The sequence below is a fragment of the Hippopotamus amphibius genome, chromosome 13, assembly GCF_030028045.1.
Source record: "Hippopotamus amphibius kiboko isolate mHipAmp2 chromosome 13, mHipAmp2.hap2, whole genome shotgun sequence".
Classification (NCBI taxonomy): Eukaryota; Metazoa; Chordata; class Mammalia; order Artiodactyla; family Hippopotamidae; genus Hippopotamus; species Hippopotamus amphibius.
Window position 1 is genome coordinate 26,539,654 of NC_080198.1, and position 18,852 is coordinate 26,558,505.

Genomic DNA, 18,852 nt, shown 5'->3' on the forward strand with positions numbered 1-18,852 from the left:
CTGGCAACTTTCTGAGCATCTGTCTTGCATTTGCCTAACAAGTTAATTAACACTTTTTTGTCATTCTGGCAGCTTGGGAGGGGAGGGGAGGGGGATGTGACAGCCACCTATGCCTCGGGTTAACCCTGCATTCACCTAACCCAGGAAGAAGGTGGGGCTGAGTTTAGTGTTGTTGAGGCTGAGGTCTCTGCTCTGACCTCTCTGATTCTGTCTGCAGCTGGGGTACCCAGGGTGACTTCTCTACGACCCACGCACTACCCGCTGTGAAGGTAAAGCTGTTCACAGAGAGCACAGGAGTATTGGCCTTGGAAGACAAGGAGCTGGGACGGGTAAGTGCTCCCCATCACAAGGATTCTCCATCACAAGAAGCTCTGGAGAGCAGGTGTCCCCAGGTCCCAAGGGGCAGTATTGCCGATTGGCTGTGTGACCTTGGGCAAGTTCCCCAACCTCGCTAAACCTGGTTCCCCTCTTTAAAGCTGTATGCTTTGCAGAAGATAGGTTAGGAGTTCTCAACACCGTGAGACCCAGACACCCTTGAGAACAAAGATGTGCAATACTCTTTCTATCTTAAAGCAAAATTATTAGATAATTTAAGAAACCAACACAGTCTTAAAACCTAGCAATCTTAAAATCAACACAATGATGTAATATAAAGGAGAAATAAAAGGGAATCAACTAATAATATAATAATTTCAAAATGTAAAGATTCAAGCACAACTGTACTGAAGACCTAAGGAAGGAGTCTTTACTTTTCCCATATGGAGAATCACTGTGCAGGTGACAAAATCCATCCCCTGCAGAGGGCGGGGGCTCAAAAACCCAAGTATCTGTAACTTATTGAAACAGTAAACCAATCTTGGTAACAAAGTTTCCTTGATTTCCCTGGAAAAGTTGCAAACACACTTAGCGTGTATATGTAAAAAGATTTAGGATGGAAACTCAGTTAATTATCAGCAGTTTTTTCTCCCTCCATTTATATCTGCTGGGAATATTCAAATATCAGGTGGGTTGTAGGACCATTCCTCATCAGTGGTGAGGAGTAGCTCACATGCTGAAGGATGTTGAATATTCCCGGGCCTCACCCGTTCAATACCAGCAGAGCCCAGCACCAATTATTTTGTCAACCAAAAATGTCCCCCAAATTTCTGAAACATCTCCAGGGGTGGTACCAATCCCTTTGAGTACCACTTAGATAATAATTGTTATCTGAATAATTTCTTTTGTGAATAATTTCTTCTCACATCTCAGCTATTGACCCTTCACCAAACAGCCAGTGTTTTCAGAACACAGGTTGGATTTGTTCCTTGCTAGCTTAAAACGCTTCCATGACTGCATACCGCTCATAATAAAATCTGAACTCTGTAGCACAGCCCACGAAGACTCGGGTGATCTGGCTTCTGCCCACCTCCCCAGCCTCATTTACGGTCGCCTTTCCCCAGTCCAGTTTGCACCAGTATCACTGGTCAAATTTGAGTCCCTCTGATAAACCAAACTCTTTTCTCTTCTCAGGAGGCTTTCTCTCTGCCTGGAGCAGCACTCTCCCCACCGCCCAGCTCTTCCAAAGGCTACTTGCTTGTCTATAGAAATGCCCCCTGCTCCTCGGAGAGCCCTTTGCTGACTGCCCGCCCTCCTTCGTTTACTCTGTTCATATCCTCCACTGAACTTATCACCAGTAAGACAGAATTTACAGAAATTTTGGCTTCTGTCTCCCACACTGGACTGTAAAAACTCCACAGGGATAGAAACCTGTTTTTTCCTTTTTAAGAAATTAAAGTGTAGTCCATTTACAATATTTTATTGATTTCAGGTATACAACATAGTGATTCAATATTTTTATAGATTAGACCCCATTTACAGGTATTATAAAATAGTGGCTGTGTGCCTTGTGTTACACAATATATCCTTGTGTCTTATTTATATTATACACAGTGGTTTGTAACTCTTAGTCCCCTACCCCCTTTTTGCCCCTGTTCCCATTCCTCTTCCCTTTGCAGGGGAGTTACCATGACCGTGAAACTTAAAATTATTTTGTTCACCACCTTATACCCATACCCAGAGCCCAGCACATAGACTTAATAAATTTCATTTCTATTGGTTGAATGCGTAATCCCTTCTGAAGACTGTGTGACATTAGCCAAGATAGTTAACCTCTCTGAGCCTCTGATGCCTCATCTGTGGAATAATGACAGAGTGCCTCGAGGCAAACACGCAGGTACACACACTGAAGAATACCAGCAGGAACACATTAACCATGCTTTCTTTTTCCTTCCTTTCTATTTTCAATTCCTTAATCTGGCTTTCATCTCTAGAACTGACCTGGAATCATATTACTAGGGCCTGGACCACAGGTGGAAGTAAAAAAAAAGGTAGATCAGGCGAATAGCAAAAAGAGTGCCCCCCATCCACCCCCAGACACACACAAAGAAAGGGGATGAAAGAAAAGAGGTTTACCCATTTCCTTTGAGAAATGGCAAATATTCATTTCTGTCCCTAGGGAAAGAGAGACACACGGAGTGGGGGAAGGACGCTGCCTTTTCTTTTTCTTCAAACTTTTCTTTTTCCAGACTTGAATCAGGAATCTTGAGCGTTTCAGAGACCTAGGATATTAGTGTTAGAAGAGGCAAGTCCGGGAACCATCAACCTGAGTCCAGTCTGAGGGTCTCGGGAGCCCCTTGAAATGGTTTACAAATGTTGGGGGGGAGGGGCACATGTGCATTTTTCTGGACTTGCTAACCCAGAGCATTGACCAGCTTCTCAAAGCTGTTTCTGCTTGAAAAAGTCAAAGCCGTTTACGCCGTAGATGAGAAAACCGGCTGCTGTGGAAGGCAGGACCTGTGCGCAGTCGCACGTTTCCCACGGGCCAGGCCGCTGTCCCGAGGGCTCTGCGCAGCCCCTCCTGGTTCTTCACCTGAACCCTGTGAGGAAGGTCCGGCCATCCCTCCGGCTGGACAGACCAGCACACCGGGGCCCAGAGGAGTTGCCAGGAAGGACGTCACCTCCTCGCTAGGGCTGTTTTTAACCGCTCCACGTTGTCCCTCTGCAAAAATAAAACTCTTGGCTCTGCTGTTGGGGTGAAGGCCACGGGCCTGCCACAGCTCCTCACAGCTGTTAATCTTGTAACAAATCATACTCTCCTCCAGTCTCATTCCATACTCCCCCAGACACTAGTTTATACCTCCTTCCTGCGAGAGGACGCCTTGCAGTGGGGCCGGCCTGCCTGGCCCTTGCGCTGGTGGAGCGGGCGCCCTCTGCTGGCAGCACCTCCAACAGGCAGCAGCTGGGTGACAAAAGTGCTCTTTTTTAAAATGATTCCTTGGGCCCCTTGGGAAAGGGTTTCTATGCACTGATTCTTCCTAAGTTTAGCAGGTCACAGCCACATTCAAGATTCCAGTGCCGTGTTCACTCACACAACAGTATTTAGTTTGTTGCATTTTTATTTTATGTTTCATTTTTATTAACCTTTTGAACTGAAAAATAACTCATGCATATAGTAAAAAATAATCAAAATGGATATATAGTGAAAACTGATGATCCCACTCACCTGACTGTAGTATCTTTAACAGAGAAAAACCTTGTTTTCAATTTATTGTGTATTCTTCCCCAGATATTCTGTGCGTGTACAAGAATAACATGTACAAGCATATTTGTATATAACCCTCTTAAATAAGAAAGAGAACACAGTTGGAAGTTACTGTATACATACTGCTCTGCACTTTGCTTGAAATATCAGGATATTTGGAGATTAGTCTGTATCAGCCCATACTGACTTCCCTCTTGTTTTCTACATACACTGTGTAGATGTGTCATAATTTATTTAGATTGTTTCCAGTCTTTGGCTGTAAATAACGCTTCTGTGAATAACCTTATTTCTTTGCACATACATGAGTGTGTGTATATATATAGTATAAATTTTTAAAAAATATCTTGCTGAATGAAATCTGAATTTTGACGGATACTACCATATTGTCCCCTAAAGTAGGGGTCCTCAACCCCTGGGCCACGGACCAGTACCAGCCCGCAGCCTGTTATGGACCGGGCCGCACAGCAGGAGGTGAGCGGCAGGAGAGCAGGCTTCCTCTGCCCCTCCCCGTCACGTGCATCACCAGCCTGAACCATCCCCTCCCACCCACCCCCACTCCCCCACACCCATCCATGGAAAACTTGTCTTCCACAAAACCAGTCCCTGGTGCCAAAGAAGCTGGGGACTGCTGCCCGAAAGAGGATACACCAATTTATAATTCCACAAAAGGCCTGAAAGACTAACAGTTTGCCCACACTCTTGACAACACTGCAATACTGTCAAACTTGTATTCATCAAGTAGGATCACGGGCCCACTGGGTCTGGTCGTTTGTGCTATACACAGAGCAAACGGGAATAATGACAGACAAAAATCGTTAACTGCACAGAGTGTAGGAATAGAGACATAAAACCAGGGATTACAGTGCAGTGTGGTGAGTGCCCTGCTAGAGAAAGGACACCTGGGAAGCACACAGCAAGGGGACATAATCCCTCCTGGGGGCGTACATAGTTAAGGAGAGACAGCGGCTGAGTGTTGGAGGGGCTCAGCCAGGTAAAGGCTCAGGGTAAAGCCGTCCCCCAGAAGGACCTGCCGGAATGCCCAGGTGACTAAGAGAAGCGGGGACCGGCTGGCATGCAGCTCACTGCTCGGGATGGGCTGTGTTCCCACATCAGCCTCACCACATCAAAGCACAGCACACAGGGGCCTCGGCTGAGAGGACAGAGCGCTGGATTAGCAGCCTGGAAGGTCCAGACGAGGTGCGTGGGCTGCGCGGACTCATGTGCGCAGATAAGGACCCTCATGATTCAGCGGGCTGACACTTACAGAGGAGTCGGTGGCCCGTCGGGCACGTGGTACGGTGGGAATGAAGATGGAGGAGGACTGCGATGACCTCATTGCTCCACCCGCCTGAGAGAGGAGGTCTCCCCGGGGAGCGGCCACGTGAGGGAAGAGGCCCTCGTGGAGCGGCCAGCAGTGAGCCACGGCCATTTGCGTGGGCGTGTGGGCACCATCCTGCCCGGGGGAAGCGCGCCCGGGAGCCCTGTGGTGGATGGCCTGTTAAGGAGCTCCAGGTGCCCAGAGCGCCGCACCTACTTTGCTTTTGCCAAATGAGCGAGAACAGGAGGCGGCCCTGGGCCTTACCTGCTGCTGCTCAGGCCCTGGTGGGGTTTCTCTTACCAGCTCCTCCCCTTCCTTGTTTCCCAGCGCATCCCCCCCCCCCCCCCCCCGCCGCCACCTCTCAGGCCAAGCGAGCAGAGCAGAGCGGAGAAGGTCAGCTTCACCGAGAGAGGCAGCCCTCTTCTCCATCTCCCACAGTCTGGGCTCTCAGGATACGGAACATGATACAAGGTGACCTAGAGGGACAGGTGTTATCTCGAGGGATAACACGAGAGGTCTCCACAACCCACTGGCACCTTGACGTACTCATTTCCTTCCGGGCTTCTACAGCATATCACTATTCACCAGTGCCGGTTAAGTGAACGGATACATTTTACGATATAATGTCAATGAAGTTAACCCTCACAAAATGAGCAAATGGCCAAAAAGATTATTACGGAAGAGCTATGACCTGAAGATAATACTGGTATTGCAAGCCTGGCAAGCAACGTGAAAATGGTGGAGGTGATGTCAGTCCTGCTGACAAGGAGGTCTGCCGGCCATGTCATGAGATGAAAACAATGCTGGTACCCTCAGGAGGAGCTGTCGATGAAAACGTTATGAAATTATCTACAAGTCCACTTGAACCACAGATTCACGTCCAGTATCATCAACAATGAGCCTTGCCTTACATCTATATGGTACCTTAACATACAGCGAATAATAGTACAAAGCCATTGCAATTAGCAAGACATTTAAAAATAGACTTTTTTTGAGAATTCCCTGGTGGTCCAGTGGTTAGGAGTCCGCTGCAGGGGACTGCAGGGGACATGGGTTCAATCCCTGGTCAGGGAGCTAAGATCCCACAAGCTGTGCAATAAGGCCAGAAAAACAATAATGAATTTTGAAAAAATAAAAATAGCTTTTTATCTTTAACCCATCTTTTAAAAACTATATTTGTGTATGTTTTATGATATATGTAATGTATATTAATACAGAGTAAATATACATTATGTAAAAGGTATATGGATATATATTTGATATTTATACATTTATATTGATATATTTTATATTACTAGTGATCTACTTACAGATATTTGGCTCATTGCTCAAAAATATTTTACTGAAACAGGGCATGATCAAAAAAGAGTCGGCATCCTCTGATTTGAAAAAGCAGGCCTTCTTGTATTTTAATCATGTCATTAGACCTTGAGAAGACTCAAATGTTAGGTTTAGCAAGAATATACAAGTTTGTTTTTCATCAGAGAGAGGGAATTTAGTGGAAAAAAGAGGGTAGGGCCTGGAATCAGAAGGGGTCAAAAATCAGCGCAAGCCAGGCATGTCAGGCTGATTTCGTTTTCCTGCCACGATCTCCTCCTCTTCTCAAAGCTCTTGTTCCATAATCACACAGGAAGCCATGTGCATCTACCCTCCAAGCGCAGGCCAAGCTTGCCTGATGGTAGTGAGGCCAACACAGCATCTAGAAGGCTGGAGCGTCCACCTCTGAGACTCTGAGCCCCTCCGTTCGCCCTGCAGAGGTGAAAGAAGCCCAGGAAAGGAGTCTGCCTTCCCCAAAACAAAGGCTTTGAAAACCGACCCAAAACTGCGTGCACCAAACCAGGGCGTGCTGCTGCCGCAGAAGCACAGCTTAGCAGGCCCAGCTTTGCTTGTGCCTTTTTTTAGTTCATGTTCCCTTCATTTAGGGGATTTTCCAGATATTTCACTCCTCCTGGAATGCACATTCCCTAGACCCCACGGGGCTCCTGAGAGAGAACTCTCTTGTCGCATCATGAAAAAGTGGAGTTACTGGAGAAGGGGGTCCCCTTCTGGGTTCACTTACAGCATCTGTGACAACGAGAACTGGGGCAGAAGACCCGAGTCACAGCGCCGACTCTGAAGCACCCTGGGCAAAGGCATTTCCGAAGAGCCAATCCTTCTTCAAGCAGCATGTGCTTCCCTCTGGGCCAGAACAGAGTCGGGTGCTGTGTGATAAGATGTCAGGTCCAGGTGCAATCAGGTTGAAATGTGGGACTCAAAGCACGTCCCTTGTCATCTCTAAGTCTCACATTTCTCATCAAATACAATCCCTTCCATCTTCCCCTGCAGCCTCAGAAGGATTTCTCTTCCTGAGATAGGGGAAGAAATCCTGAAGAATGGAAAAAAGAGTAGACCAGAAGTTCTCTCTAATATAGAAGGGTATTTCTTCCTTGTATACATCCATCTTCTCATTTGAGGAGAGTAATGTGTGGAGTGCCTTCTCAATTCTGAGTTGCTTTAGCACTTCTGAACCTTAGAAAAGTATGAAAGCAGGATCACAGGGATCGTGATCCCTACTCTTATAGAATTAGCCAGGGGGGGAGAGAGGAGAGCAAAGAATGCTACTTCTGTCCTCAGGCCACGCTGCTTGGCACCAGCCAGCTGTGCTTGGTGGGTGGAGACTTGGATCTGAGTCTGATGCTTAGGCCGCCACTTCATTTGACCGCCTTCCCACTGGCTGTGGGACGTGGATGAGACCCTCAGTTCTCAGCAGCAAAGCGTCTCATCGTGAAAACATGCCCGTAACAGTGTTCTGTTTTCCGGCTAAGATGGTTGTCCTTTCTCCCTGCAGGTTATTCTCCATCCCACCCCCAACAGCCCCAAACAGTCAGAGTGGCACAAAATGACAGTCTCCAAAAACTGCCCCGATCAAGACCTCAAAATCAAACTTGCTGTCCGAATGGATAAGCCTCAAAACATGAAGCATTCTGGGTAAGTGTTCCTCCTCCAAGTGGTAATTTTGCACACACCCCATTCATTTCTTAAAACATTTTTTTAAAAAAAAGAAGCTGATCTTCAGAGAATACCATGGAAGAAAATATAAAGAAATATGAGAGATTATTAAAGTACAACTTTGATATTACCATATAAGCTTCCTCAATTCTTAAGATAACTCTTGTTTGCATTTGCTAAACCGTCAAGGTAAAGTTATTGCCTTCTCCTTTTCTAATAGAATTTCCAGTACAATTCAAAACCTTCCTAGACCCAGTGCTGGGTGATTCTGGTTTAGGACGTTTTACTGGCTTCACATACCTTCTTAAAGGCATCCAGGTCTTTCAGACTCTCGGAATCATCCACTTACACCTTCATTAACAACCACGTCCAGGAGGTGTGAGCAGTTGCCGTAGGCAACCTTCAAACAATCAATTCACGTTGAAGCAGTTTCAGTGTTTAGTGTGGCATTTAAATTAACTAAAATGTAGAAAATTTATGATTGTCTTTGGTTGCTTAAGGTTTGAGAGGAATGACCAATCGAGTAATTTCAAGTAGGATAAAAAGAATAGGGAAGATGTAGTTTTATTTTACAGATCCAACCGACAGTTTGTACAGGAAGTGTTTATTGACAACTGGGTATATGCTGAGCCATGTCCTATTAAACTAAATTGCTTGGACCCCACTATCTCAAAAATCTGACCACTTAGAAAGGTGTTAGGCTATTTAACTCTGACTGGGGGAATGTTTAACCAATGGAAGGGAATGGGTCATTTTCCAAGGATTCTGCAGGTACCATTTACCAACCAGCTATCATTCTGCTTAACTCTTCCAGTTAGAGAATGTCTCATTAATCTCTTTGGGGGTGTATGTGTTTGTGAGAGGGCTTCAAGTGATAAAACTGACATGAAAAATGAAGCTTGGTTTTGTGCTACAGATTTGGGGAATTCAGGAACCCAATATCAGGGACTGATTAAGACAGATTTAAACAGAAGCCCATGAGAGGTCCAGGGGGGCGTGGTCAGGATAGAAGGTGCATATCCCAGCAGCTGAGGAGACCATAGCAGCACGTGGTCAGAGTGAAGAGCAGCACCCTGGCCTTGGTGCCTCTGAGTTCTAGGGAACAAAGAAGGCTCAAGTTTCGATTGAAAGATAGATGCTTACCTGTCAGGGTATTGGAGGGGGTCAGGCATGGAGAACTCCGGAGGAAGCAAAGGTCTCCCACGAACTAGAGACAAGGCACTGAACCTGAGCTCTGGCTTAGATTTGGGGAATTTCCATGGCATTGTCTTGAGGCCAAACTATTCCTAGAGTTTGAGATGGGATTTTTGGCAAAGCTCTCTGCCTGTGGCCATGCAAAGGCTACAGGGGAGTGAGCCAGGCCTCCGCTATACACTCTATTTTCAGCCGTCCACGATGAAGGGCTTCACCTCAATTAAATTAGCATCTCATGAAAATGTTTGTGAAATGTTTCTAAGGTCAGCTTTTCCTCCTCCTTATCATATTCCTGGCATATATTCCCAAAATGTGAAATGGGATTTCTCCCTAATATCTCTTCCTCTTCAATATAAACATCCTAGTTTCAACACAACGTGTTTGAGGATTCTGTTAGGTTCCTGTAGCACCCAGGAGCAAATTTTGTGTCTTTAGCAAAAGCCTTGGCTCATAAATACTTGGTAAATATTTGCTATAGGAATGAGAGCATCAATGAGCAGGATGGAGGGAAAGAGGGAGAAATGAGAAGGGTAAAGCAGACAAAAAATAGAGAAAAATATGAATGAATATATCTGTCCTTCAACCTGCTTTTTAAAAAAACTTCCTTAAAAAGAGTAGTAGCTCAGCCCACCTTCTAGACCCCTTTGAAGCTCTATATTAGGAGTTTTACAAACATTGCATCATTAAATCCCCATGGTAAGCACTTGACACTGGTATTACTTCCCTTATTGGGCAGATTCCCATTTCCTATGTTCTTTTCATTTCTCTAAGCAATCTGGATGAAGTAATTTTTCTCTTGATTCATTTGTAAAATTATTAACATATTTCAGGCCATCCTGACCCTGTAGATGATGGGAGAGATCTATAACTCACTTCTGATGGGCTCACAGCTATTTCATTTTATTAGGCTGCCATTTAAAAACTACCCCTGCCAGGAAATATACCAAGAGGGCCTAGAGCAGCTCTGAAAAGTGGACTTAAAAGCACTGTCAGACCCACTGTGGCCTAAATCAGGGGTGGACAACCTTAGCTACCCAAGAGATGATTCAATGAAAATAAAAATGTTGTGAACTACATTTTTTTTTCCATTTAAACTTAAAATAGCTTTATGAAGCCCTATTATATGGGGCAGGAGGCTGGAAATGTCAGAACAGCATCACAGCTTAGAGAATGAGAGGGAGAAAGGAACCTTTAAGAATCACCTCTAAGGTTATAAATTGTATCTACTTCAATGTGTATTAAAACCTAAAGGAAATCTCGGAATTACTGTGACTTACTCCTTGTTGGTGGGCTGTGCTTCCTGGAATGAGCCACTGGGCCATTCAGAATAACTTTCTTTATTGAATAGAAACATGTCAGTGAGAAAATCAACACTGGCTTTTGGCCTTAAGACATGCGTATCGGGGATATTTCAGCAAGAGCAGCTCCTCGGTGGCTTTCTAATTTTTCATCTTTTATTGCCATGTGGTGTTTTCGAGTTCACGAAGTCCATTCACATGCATTATCTGAAACAGCTTCCTGGGGATTAGGTATTATCATCCCTCCATCTTAATAAGTGGCCTCTCCCTTCACCCAGTTGCTCAGAGTGAGATCCTTGGAGTCATCTCTGACATTTCTCCCTCTCTCTCACCCTTCATCTCATCCATCATCAAGTTGTCGTCACTGCACCTTCACGGTAAATCTAGAGTTCAGCCTCTCATCACCACCTCCACATCACCATTCGAATCCAGGCCTCCCTCGTTCTCCCCCTCACTTGTTGCACTTGCCTAGTAAGCAGTCCCTCCTCTGCTGTCCTTGCCCCCCTATAAGCTATTTTACACTCTGAAGCCAGAGTAATTTTTTTTAAACACAAGTCAGGTCCTGCCCCTTGAATGCTGGAAAATCTCCAGTGATTCCCCATCTCATTCAGAGTAAAAGTCAGTGTTGTTTCCATGGCTACAAGGCCCTCTGATAAGGACTCCACTACTATCTGACCTTGATCGTGGCTCCAGCCTCACTGGCCTCCTTGCTCTTCCCCAAAGACTTCATGTGTCCCCCCCACCTCAGGGCCCTTGTTCCCGCTGCTGCTTCTGCCTTGGACGCCCCTTCTCCCCCACCCAGATGTCCACCTGGCTCACCTTGATTTCTGCACGTCTCAGCCCCCTATCAGAATGCCTTTCCTGGCCCACCTGTGTCCCCTCTCTCTCTCTCTCTCTCTCTCTGCTTTGTTTTCTCCAGAGCATTTATAGTCATCTCACGTATGAGCTATTCATTATTCTGTTGTCTGTCTTCACTGCTGCCCTTTGAGTTCCTTGTCAACAGGGACATTTGTCTTCTTTGTTCAAAGAAGCTAGTACAGGACCAGGCATATAGTAAAAGTCCAGTAAGTTAGTTGTTGTATAAATGAATGTAAATGAATGAATCTCCACTTTACAGAGAGGGGAATTGAGGCTTAGAGTGATGAACACACTTGCCCAAGTCAGAGTAAGCATCGGAGCCAGGTCTAGAATTGTGTTATGTCTTCCTATTTGAAATGAAAGAAAGCAACTTAACTGAGGACCTGAAATGTGAATAAAATACAGAGCTTCCCATGGCTCCACTTGGAAATCATTCTGTGAACCACAGTCCACCAAGAAAAAGTTATTTACAGCAATTCTGATTCTCCATGTATGTTTTAAAAACCTTAAAGGGAATACAGCTTGTAAGTCTTAGTCATGCTTCTTAAAATCCCCCTTTCCTCTTCCATCTCTTAGCCATGCTGCTGCTCTAGACTTCTTATTCTTCAAAACCATCACACTCCTCTCTCCTCCCTGTACATCTCCAAGACACTACTCATATTGGCACAGACTCTCAAACAGAGCTACCTAGACCGACCTAATTGAATATTTTTAGGATTACACTTTCTTTCCCTCATTGGCTTATTTTCCCTAAATGTCAACTAGATCAAGTTAGCTGATAGTGTTGTTTAAATCTTCTGAACCCTTACTGATTTTCTGTAAATTATTGAGATATAGGTATTGAAATCTGACTGTAATTGTAGATTTGTTTCTGCTTAGCAGTTCTGTCCATCTTTACATCATATATTTTGAAGCTCTGTTATTAGATGCATAAACATTTAAAATTACTATATCTTCTTGCTGAATTGATCCCTCTTTCATTATAAAATGACCCTCTTTATCCCTGGTAATAAAGGGCCCTGAAATTTATTTTGCACGGCAGTAATAAATACAGCCACTCCAGATTTTTAAAAAACTAATGTTAGCATCGTAAATCCTTTTCCATCCTTTTATTTTTTTTCCTATTTGTGTCTTTAGATTTAAAGTGCATTTCTTTCAGGGAGCATAGGGTTAGGTCTACTGAGTACTCACTATGTGCCAGTTACCGTGCTAACAACTTGACATGTATCAGCTCCATCCGTCCTCACAGCAACCAAATGAAATAGATGCTATGCTCTCCCCATTTTACCGCTGATTAAACTGAGGCAGGGAGCAGCTAAGTTGGAGGACAGCTAATAGCAGGGCCAGAATGCCCACCTAGGTATCTCTGCCTTGAGTTTGAGATGTAACCCCTCAGCTAAACTTCGGCTCGCCGCACTAGAATGTTGACCTATCTGTTCATAAATCCACATTTCCACGTGTCTGGATGGCCTGAGGAGATAGTTGAGGGCCACCAGTGCCCACACAGGTAGATCAGTCTATGGAATGAGGAGGTGGAGTGGGGAAGCTACCTGTATGTCTGCAATGACAGAAGTCCATCTGCTCCAGGTACTTTTCATTCTGCCTAAGGAGCTTGCTTCAACCTAAGAAAATATAGAGCCAGAGCTGACTAGACAGAAACTGCATTGTAGCTCTCAGTTTTTCTTGCTTTTGCCATCTTCTGGTAGGTGCCAAATTAGCAATACGTTCTGAGGAAAGCCTCAGAGGGAAGGCCCTTCTTTCATGCAAACCAAATGATACTTTGCAAAGGAGGATTGTTCACTGTTCTCTGATCCCGCTCAGCTTTCCCATTCACAAGCCTTCAACCACAAGTCCTCTCTGTTTGATTGGAATAGCCATTCATGTTCTTAGTTCAGTAAAGAAACCAAAGTTTGTCATCTGTACGAGGAAGAATAGCATGCAGGAGAGGGCATTCTAGAACCAGACTGTTCTGGGTATAAATTCTGGCCATGTCATTCACCAGCTTGGAGCCCTGGAGAAATTACTTGAACTTTCTGAACTTCAGTTTCCTCAACTGTAAAATAGGGGTGATAACATAATGACATGCCGAGTAATAATTGCTTACTTTGTGTCAGATATTGTTCTAAGCACTTTATATTTCATTAGCTTCTTTTATCCTCACAGTGCTTGAAGTAGGTACCATTATTATTATCCCCATTGTACAGATGAGAAAACTGAGGTAGAGATAAGGTTAGTAACTTGCCCAAGGTCACATAGGAACCTAGTCAACATGGCTCCAGATTCAACTTCTTAACCCTTCCAGGTGGGTATAACAAATTCACATAAAGTACCTGGCACAGCACAGAAGACTAGTAAGACTTCACTAAGCAGTAGCTAGTATTTTTAGTATGAAGGAAAAATTAATGATTCCATATGAATTACATTCTGCAGGTTCAAGTGAACTCCTTTTCCTACTTCCATTCTCATCAGTTAAAACAATAAACACTTTACATGTAGAAGCTGTGTTTGTTGTTTTGAATGTCTTTATGGGGATTCAAGTTAAGAAGGAAGAAAAATTGGTAGTAGCTGCCAGGAAAGTATGAGACTTACGGCCTTACTAGTCATTACTAAAAATACAAAATTTTTTGCCCATTGTCTTTATTTATCTTTTATTTCATCTATTTCCCTATGTACACACGTCCAAGGGGATTTCTTGTCACATACTTAGCTATTATATAACTACTAGTAATGATATGCTTACCTCTGTACACAGATATTTTATACTAAGGCTGACATTTATTGTGCATCTACTTCTTGCCGTGCCTCGTGCTTATACTTCACAAACATCTCATTTAATCCCCACAACAACCCTACAAGAGAGGAATCATTCCTGTCCCTGTTTTCCAGAGCACCAAGTGGTTCAGCATCTCGTTCAACATCTCAGATTAACCCCTGGAACTGGAACACTATACTCTTTTTTTTTTTTTTAATTTTATTTATTTATTATTTTTTGGGGGGTACACCAAGTTCAATCATCTGTTTTTATACACATATCCCCGTATTCCCTCCCTTCCTTGACTCCCCCCCCCCCCTCGAGTCCCTCCCACCCTCCCCGCCCCAGTCCTCTAAGGCATCTTCCATCCTCGAGTTGGACTCCCTTTGTTATACAACGACTTCCCACTGACTATCTATTTTACAGTTGGTAGTATATATATGTCTGTGCTACTCTCTCGCTTCGTCTCCGCTTCCCCTTCACCCCTCACCCCCTCCCAAACCTCGAGTTCTGCAGTCCATTCTCTGTATCTGCATCCTTGTTCTTGTCACTGAGATCATCAGTACCATTTTTAGATTCGGTATATGTGAGTTAGCATACAATATTTGTCCTTCTCTTTCTGACTTACTTCACTCTGTATGACAGACTCTAGGTCTATCCACCTCATGACATATAGCTCCATCTCATCCCTTTTTATAGCTGAGTAATATTCCATTGTATATATATGCCACATCTTCTGTATCCATTCATTTGTTGATGGGCATTTAGGTTGCTTCCATGTCCTGGCTATTGTAAATAGTGCTGCAATAAACATTATGGTACAAGTTTCTTTTGGGATTAGGGTTTTCTTTGGGTATATGCCCAGTAGTGGGATTACTGGATCATATGGTAGTTCTATTTGTAGTTTTTTAAGGAACCTCCAAATTGTTTTCCATTGGAACACTATACTCTTAATCGGTACAAACCAATAACCCTGTCCCTCCTTAGACCTTACTGAGGCTTCCTGTTATGTCCATTTCTGCCACTGATACATTTATATATTATTTCAAGACGGTTAAGAGCACTGTCCAGGGCAGCTAGGTGATTCACGTAACCAGAGCTAACCATGTTAGCCTCGGGGCTGATGAACTTACCAGCCGTCCAGCCATTTGCACAGCCTCAGCCTCAGTCAAGCCACCATTCTCTCTCTGTTGTCTGCACCACTGTAACCATCTCCTCAATGGTTTCCCTGCCTTCTCTCTTGCCTTTTCCAACTACAGGACATTAACCACTCAGCAGCCACTGGGATCATCTTAAATAGAAATATAATTGTATCACTCCCCTGCTTAAACGTTTCTGTACTTTCCCATCCTTCTGTAGACTGGGTGTATTCCTAATCTCATTTACCCATTAAAAGATCACCGTGTCTGCTGTGTAATGAAAGGAGTTAGAGTGAAAGCAGGGAGACCAGATAGGAGCCTGTTTCCGTGGTCCGGGGAGAGATGATAGTAGCTCGAATGGGGAGTAGCAGTGGAGATAGAAATAGATGGGATACATTTTGGGAGGGAAAAAAAAAACCCAAAAGAATTTGGTGGTGGCTGTAATGTTTGAAACTCTCATTAGAAAATTTTATAAAGGTGGCTCTGGTTTCCCAAGAACATGGCATTCAAAACTAACTGAAATATAACAAATGTATATTGACCACTTACCATATATGAAAAGCTGTGCTAGGAATTTAGAAAGGAGAATTTAGAAACAAAACAAGTTTCCTTCCTTCAAGGGACTCACAGTCCAATAGGAACAATACCTATGAAAATAAATAAACTACCAGCAGAATTACCTACAGGGCCCAGGAGGTGATGACATCAAGGTAAGGATTCAAACTTAGGGAGAATATGAATTCTAACATAAGGAGTGGGGAGAAGGCATTCCAGGCACCATAACATGTACAAAGTTATGTGGATGTGAAACTTTATGGTGTGGTTAGAAATTATAGGTAATATAAGGTGTACAGAAGCTAAGCTTAGAGAGTGAAGCACATCCGGAAAGCAAAGCCATTTTTAGGCCAGGTCAGGATGCTCCATTTTGTTTCTATAGGCTAAGTTTCCCTGGGTATATTCTTACCACTGATGGTACACAAGGTTGTTAGTGGTATACAGACAAGTATATATTAGTTAAGCAGTTACTTATGTATTTTAATGTGTTATATACTATAAAATTAGTATATCAAAGCTACAGGGTAAAGTTTCCTTTCAAAATAAATTTATTCATATTAAATCAGTCAATTTGAAGAAAAAAGGCAAGTAAATCATACAGTAGATGGACCGACTTGGGATAAAGCATAGAAGTGCAAGGTGAGTGGTCAGAGTTGGTGGGCTCCCCTTGTGTCAACAGGGGAGACTCACTGAAGGAGTTTCAGCAGGGAAATTCATGCTGGAATGTGCAGATGGTAGGATCTGTCTCATGGCCAGGAGGAGAATGAAACTCCTTCTGATGAAACCAATTAAGAGCTTCGTCTGTGATTGGCCATGGCGGTAAAATGTGGGCTGGCACTGAAAGAGTGGAGGTGTGAGCAGAGTGAGGAACTTTGCAGGAGGTAAACATCAAGCACCCTTGACAATTGAGGAATACGCATGAGGAAGCAGAAGGACCCCGATGATTCAGATTTCTGGCTCGCAGGTCTGAGTGTACTTTGGCCACCAGCCACTCATATGAGCCCCTGAAGTTTGTCAAACAGGGTACATTTTAATTAGGTGCATTCTTCATTGTGTTCCAAAGCAGAAATTCTGTCTGATTCCAGGTGAGGTGGGGATTTGGAAGTTGTCCGGTTGGTTTTTGATAGCATGTAAAGCCAGTTTGGGAACTCGAGGATTTGAGTATGACCAGACAGATCTCTCTTCACTTCGTCCAGTAGAGCTTGAAAACCACCAGCCTCCCTTCCTTGATCAATGCCGGTTCAACATCTATCAGTCCCCAGGCCAATGGGAAAATTCATGAATGAATTAGTAACACTGAGCACAAAATCTCCAGACAGTTTTGAAGTGTGCCTTTGTCATTCTCAACCTTCTTTTAACAAAATTCTTTCTGCATAAAGATTAATTCCCATCAACAGAAGAGCATTTGGGGGAGGGGGAGGGGTGTAGAGAGAGCTTTCTAGGTGGACTTGAAACTTCCTTTCTGTAATGTAGCTACATTTGCTGGAATTACAGCAGAAGCAAACAAGGTTTGCTTTATAAGCTGAAGGTTTTCCTGAGTGAGACTTGAGGTGAAAGAGTTGGAGCTGTGAGATTTAGCACTCTTTTTTTCTCCCTTGTGCAACAGCTTTCAGGAGTTTCCCTACCTACAAGACTTTTAGCACATCAACAAATTAAGGCACAATGTAACATACTCCAAGGTGTTTTCTGGAATCAGTCAAGGTTCTATGTCAAGTCTGATGATGGGCCACAACTCCTCCTAGAAGCGAAAGTAAACTCTGCCCGCTGTTCCTTATCCTCAACCCACAGCTCCAGAATCTGCTTTCTGTTCCTGAGCCCTGTGAATGGCCTTGTTTGTGAGTGCTCAGCTTCATGGTAAAGTGAATTAAACAGTGCACTCGCTGAAGCATTAATGCACCTCTGGTCCTTTTGCTTTCCTTTAGGTATTTATGGGCCATCGGTAAGAATGTCTGGAAGAGATGGAAGAAGAGATTTTTTGTCTTGGTGCAGGTAACTCTTCAACTCTAATATCAGTCTTAAGAGCCATTATTTTTAAAGATTTGATAGGATTAATTAATGTTTTTAATTGGTATAACTTACCTAAAGTGCACAAAGCTCAAGGTTTTGACTCAGTGAATTTCTATACGTTATATATCCATGCAACCACCTTTCAGAGGGATACAGAATATTCCCAGTACCCAGAGTGCTCCCTTCTGCTCCTTTTCCTCTTTTTACATCACTTTAAAATTCTAAAAATTACCACATGCTCATTATTGTTTACTTCTAACAATGCAGCAATATATGAGAAAGCTGGGAGCAGGGAACTCCCACCCCTGCCATAGATGGAGGAGCCCAGGGAGGGACCCAGCATGCGCCTGATTAGGCCAATAGGGACATTAACATTGTTTTAGAAGAATCTGCTGTTTCTAAAAGCACTGAGATAGTCATCATGAGAAAAGCCAGAATGGAGTTGGACTGTTTACATCTTCCTCCTGGTTTGATATGTTTGATTTTGAATTACCTGTGGAAGAACATTCCAGTCTTCTTGATGTCTGAGGCTTCTAGACCCCCAATGATTATGTTTGACCCTCTAAATACGTCTTTCCACGTAGGCTTTTCTTAATAATCAAACTCTTCATGTTGTCCATCACCTTGCTCTTTTTGGTTTTGAACACAAATCATTGTAGACATTGTTTCACGATTGCACGTATAGCTCAGATTCTCATACCTATGGAATTTTCCTTTTTGGTGTACTTTGGGCTTCCCCATTTGGGACTGTTATTAACCAGGCACCAAGGAGCATCTCTGTCTATATAGAGGCAGGTGTAGATACAGATATTGATATTAATAATACATTAGTAATACATAAATAATATCATTGCTCTCTTTAGTGTTTCTTTAAGAAAAAAAAAATTCCAGGAATAGTGATACATGTCCTTGACAGTCTCCCCCTCCTTTTTCTTTTCTTTTTTTTGGTTTGTTTGCTTTTTGCATCAGGATTTTTCAGTTTACAAAGGGATTTGCCATTGCCTCTTTTTAATTTGCAGGCTCCACCAGAGCATGTAAACAGTAATTCAGTTTGCCGAAAATTAATTTATTCTGTACTCTGAGAGATGTCACAAAGTGAGTCAGCTTGTAACTTAGTGACTAAAGGTGTTTGCTGGTTACAGTGTTGGCTGCCAGCATTGACT

General features: G+C 43.6%; 1 protein-coding gene across 17 annotated transcripts in view; it reads left to right on the plus strand.

Annotated features, from left to right (window-relative positions):
* Window positions 1-18,852, plus strand: part of CADPS (calcium dependent secretion activator) — a 451,700-nt gene that overhangs the window by 266,142 nt on the left and 166,706 nt on the right. For all 17 annotated transcript variants that reach the window (XM_057706171.1, XM_057706172.1, XM_057706169.1 and 14 more), the window contains 3 exons: window positions 218-329; window positions 7,726-7,865; window positions 17,605-17,671. In XM_057706171.1, coding sequence (XP_057562154.1) covers window positions 218-329; window positions 7,726-7,865; window positions 17,605-17,671 — 319 coding nt within the window. The remainder of the gene's footprint in view (window positions 1-217; window positions 330-7,725; window positions 7,866-17,604; window positions 17,672-18,852) is intronic.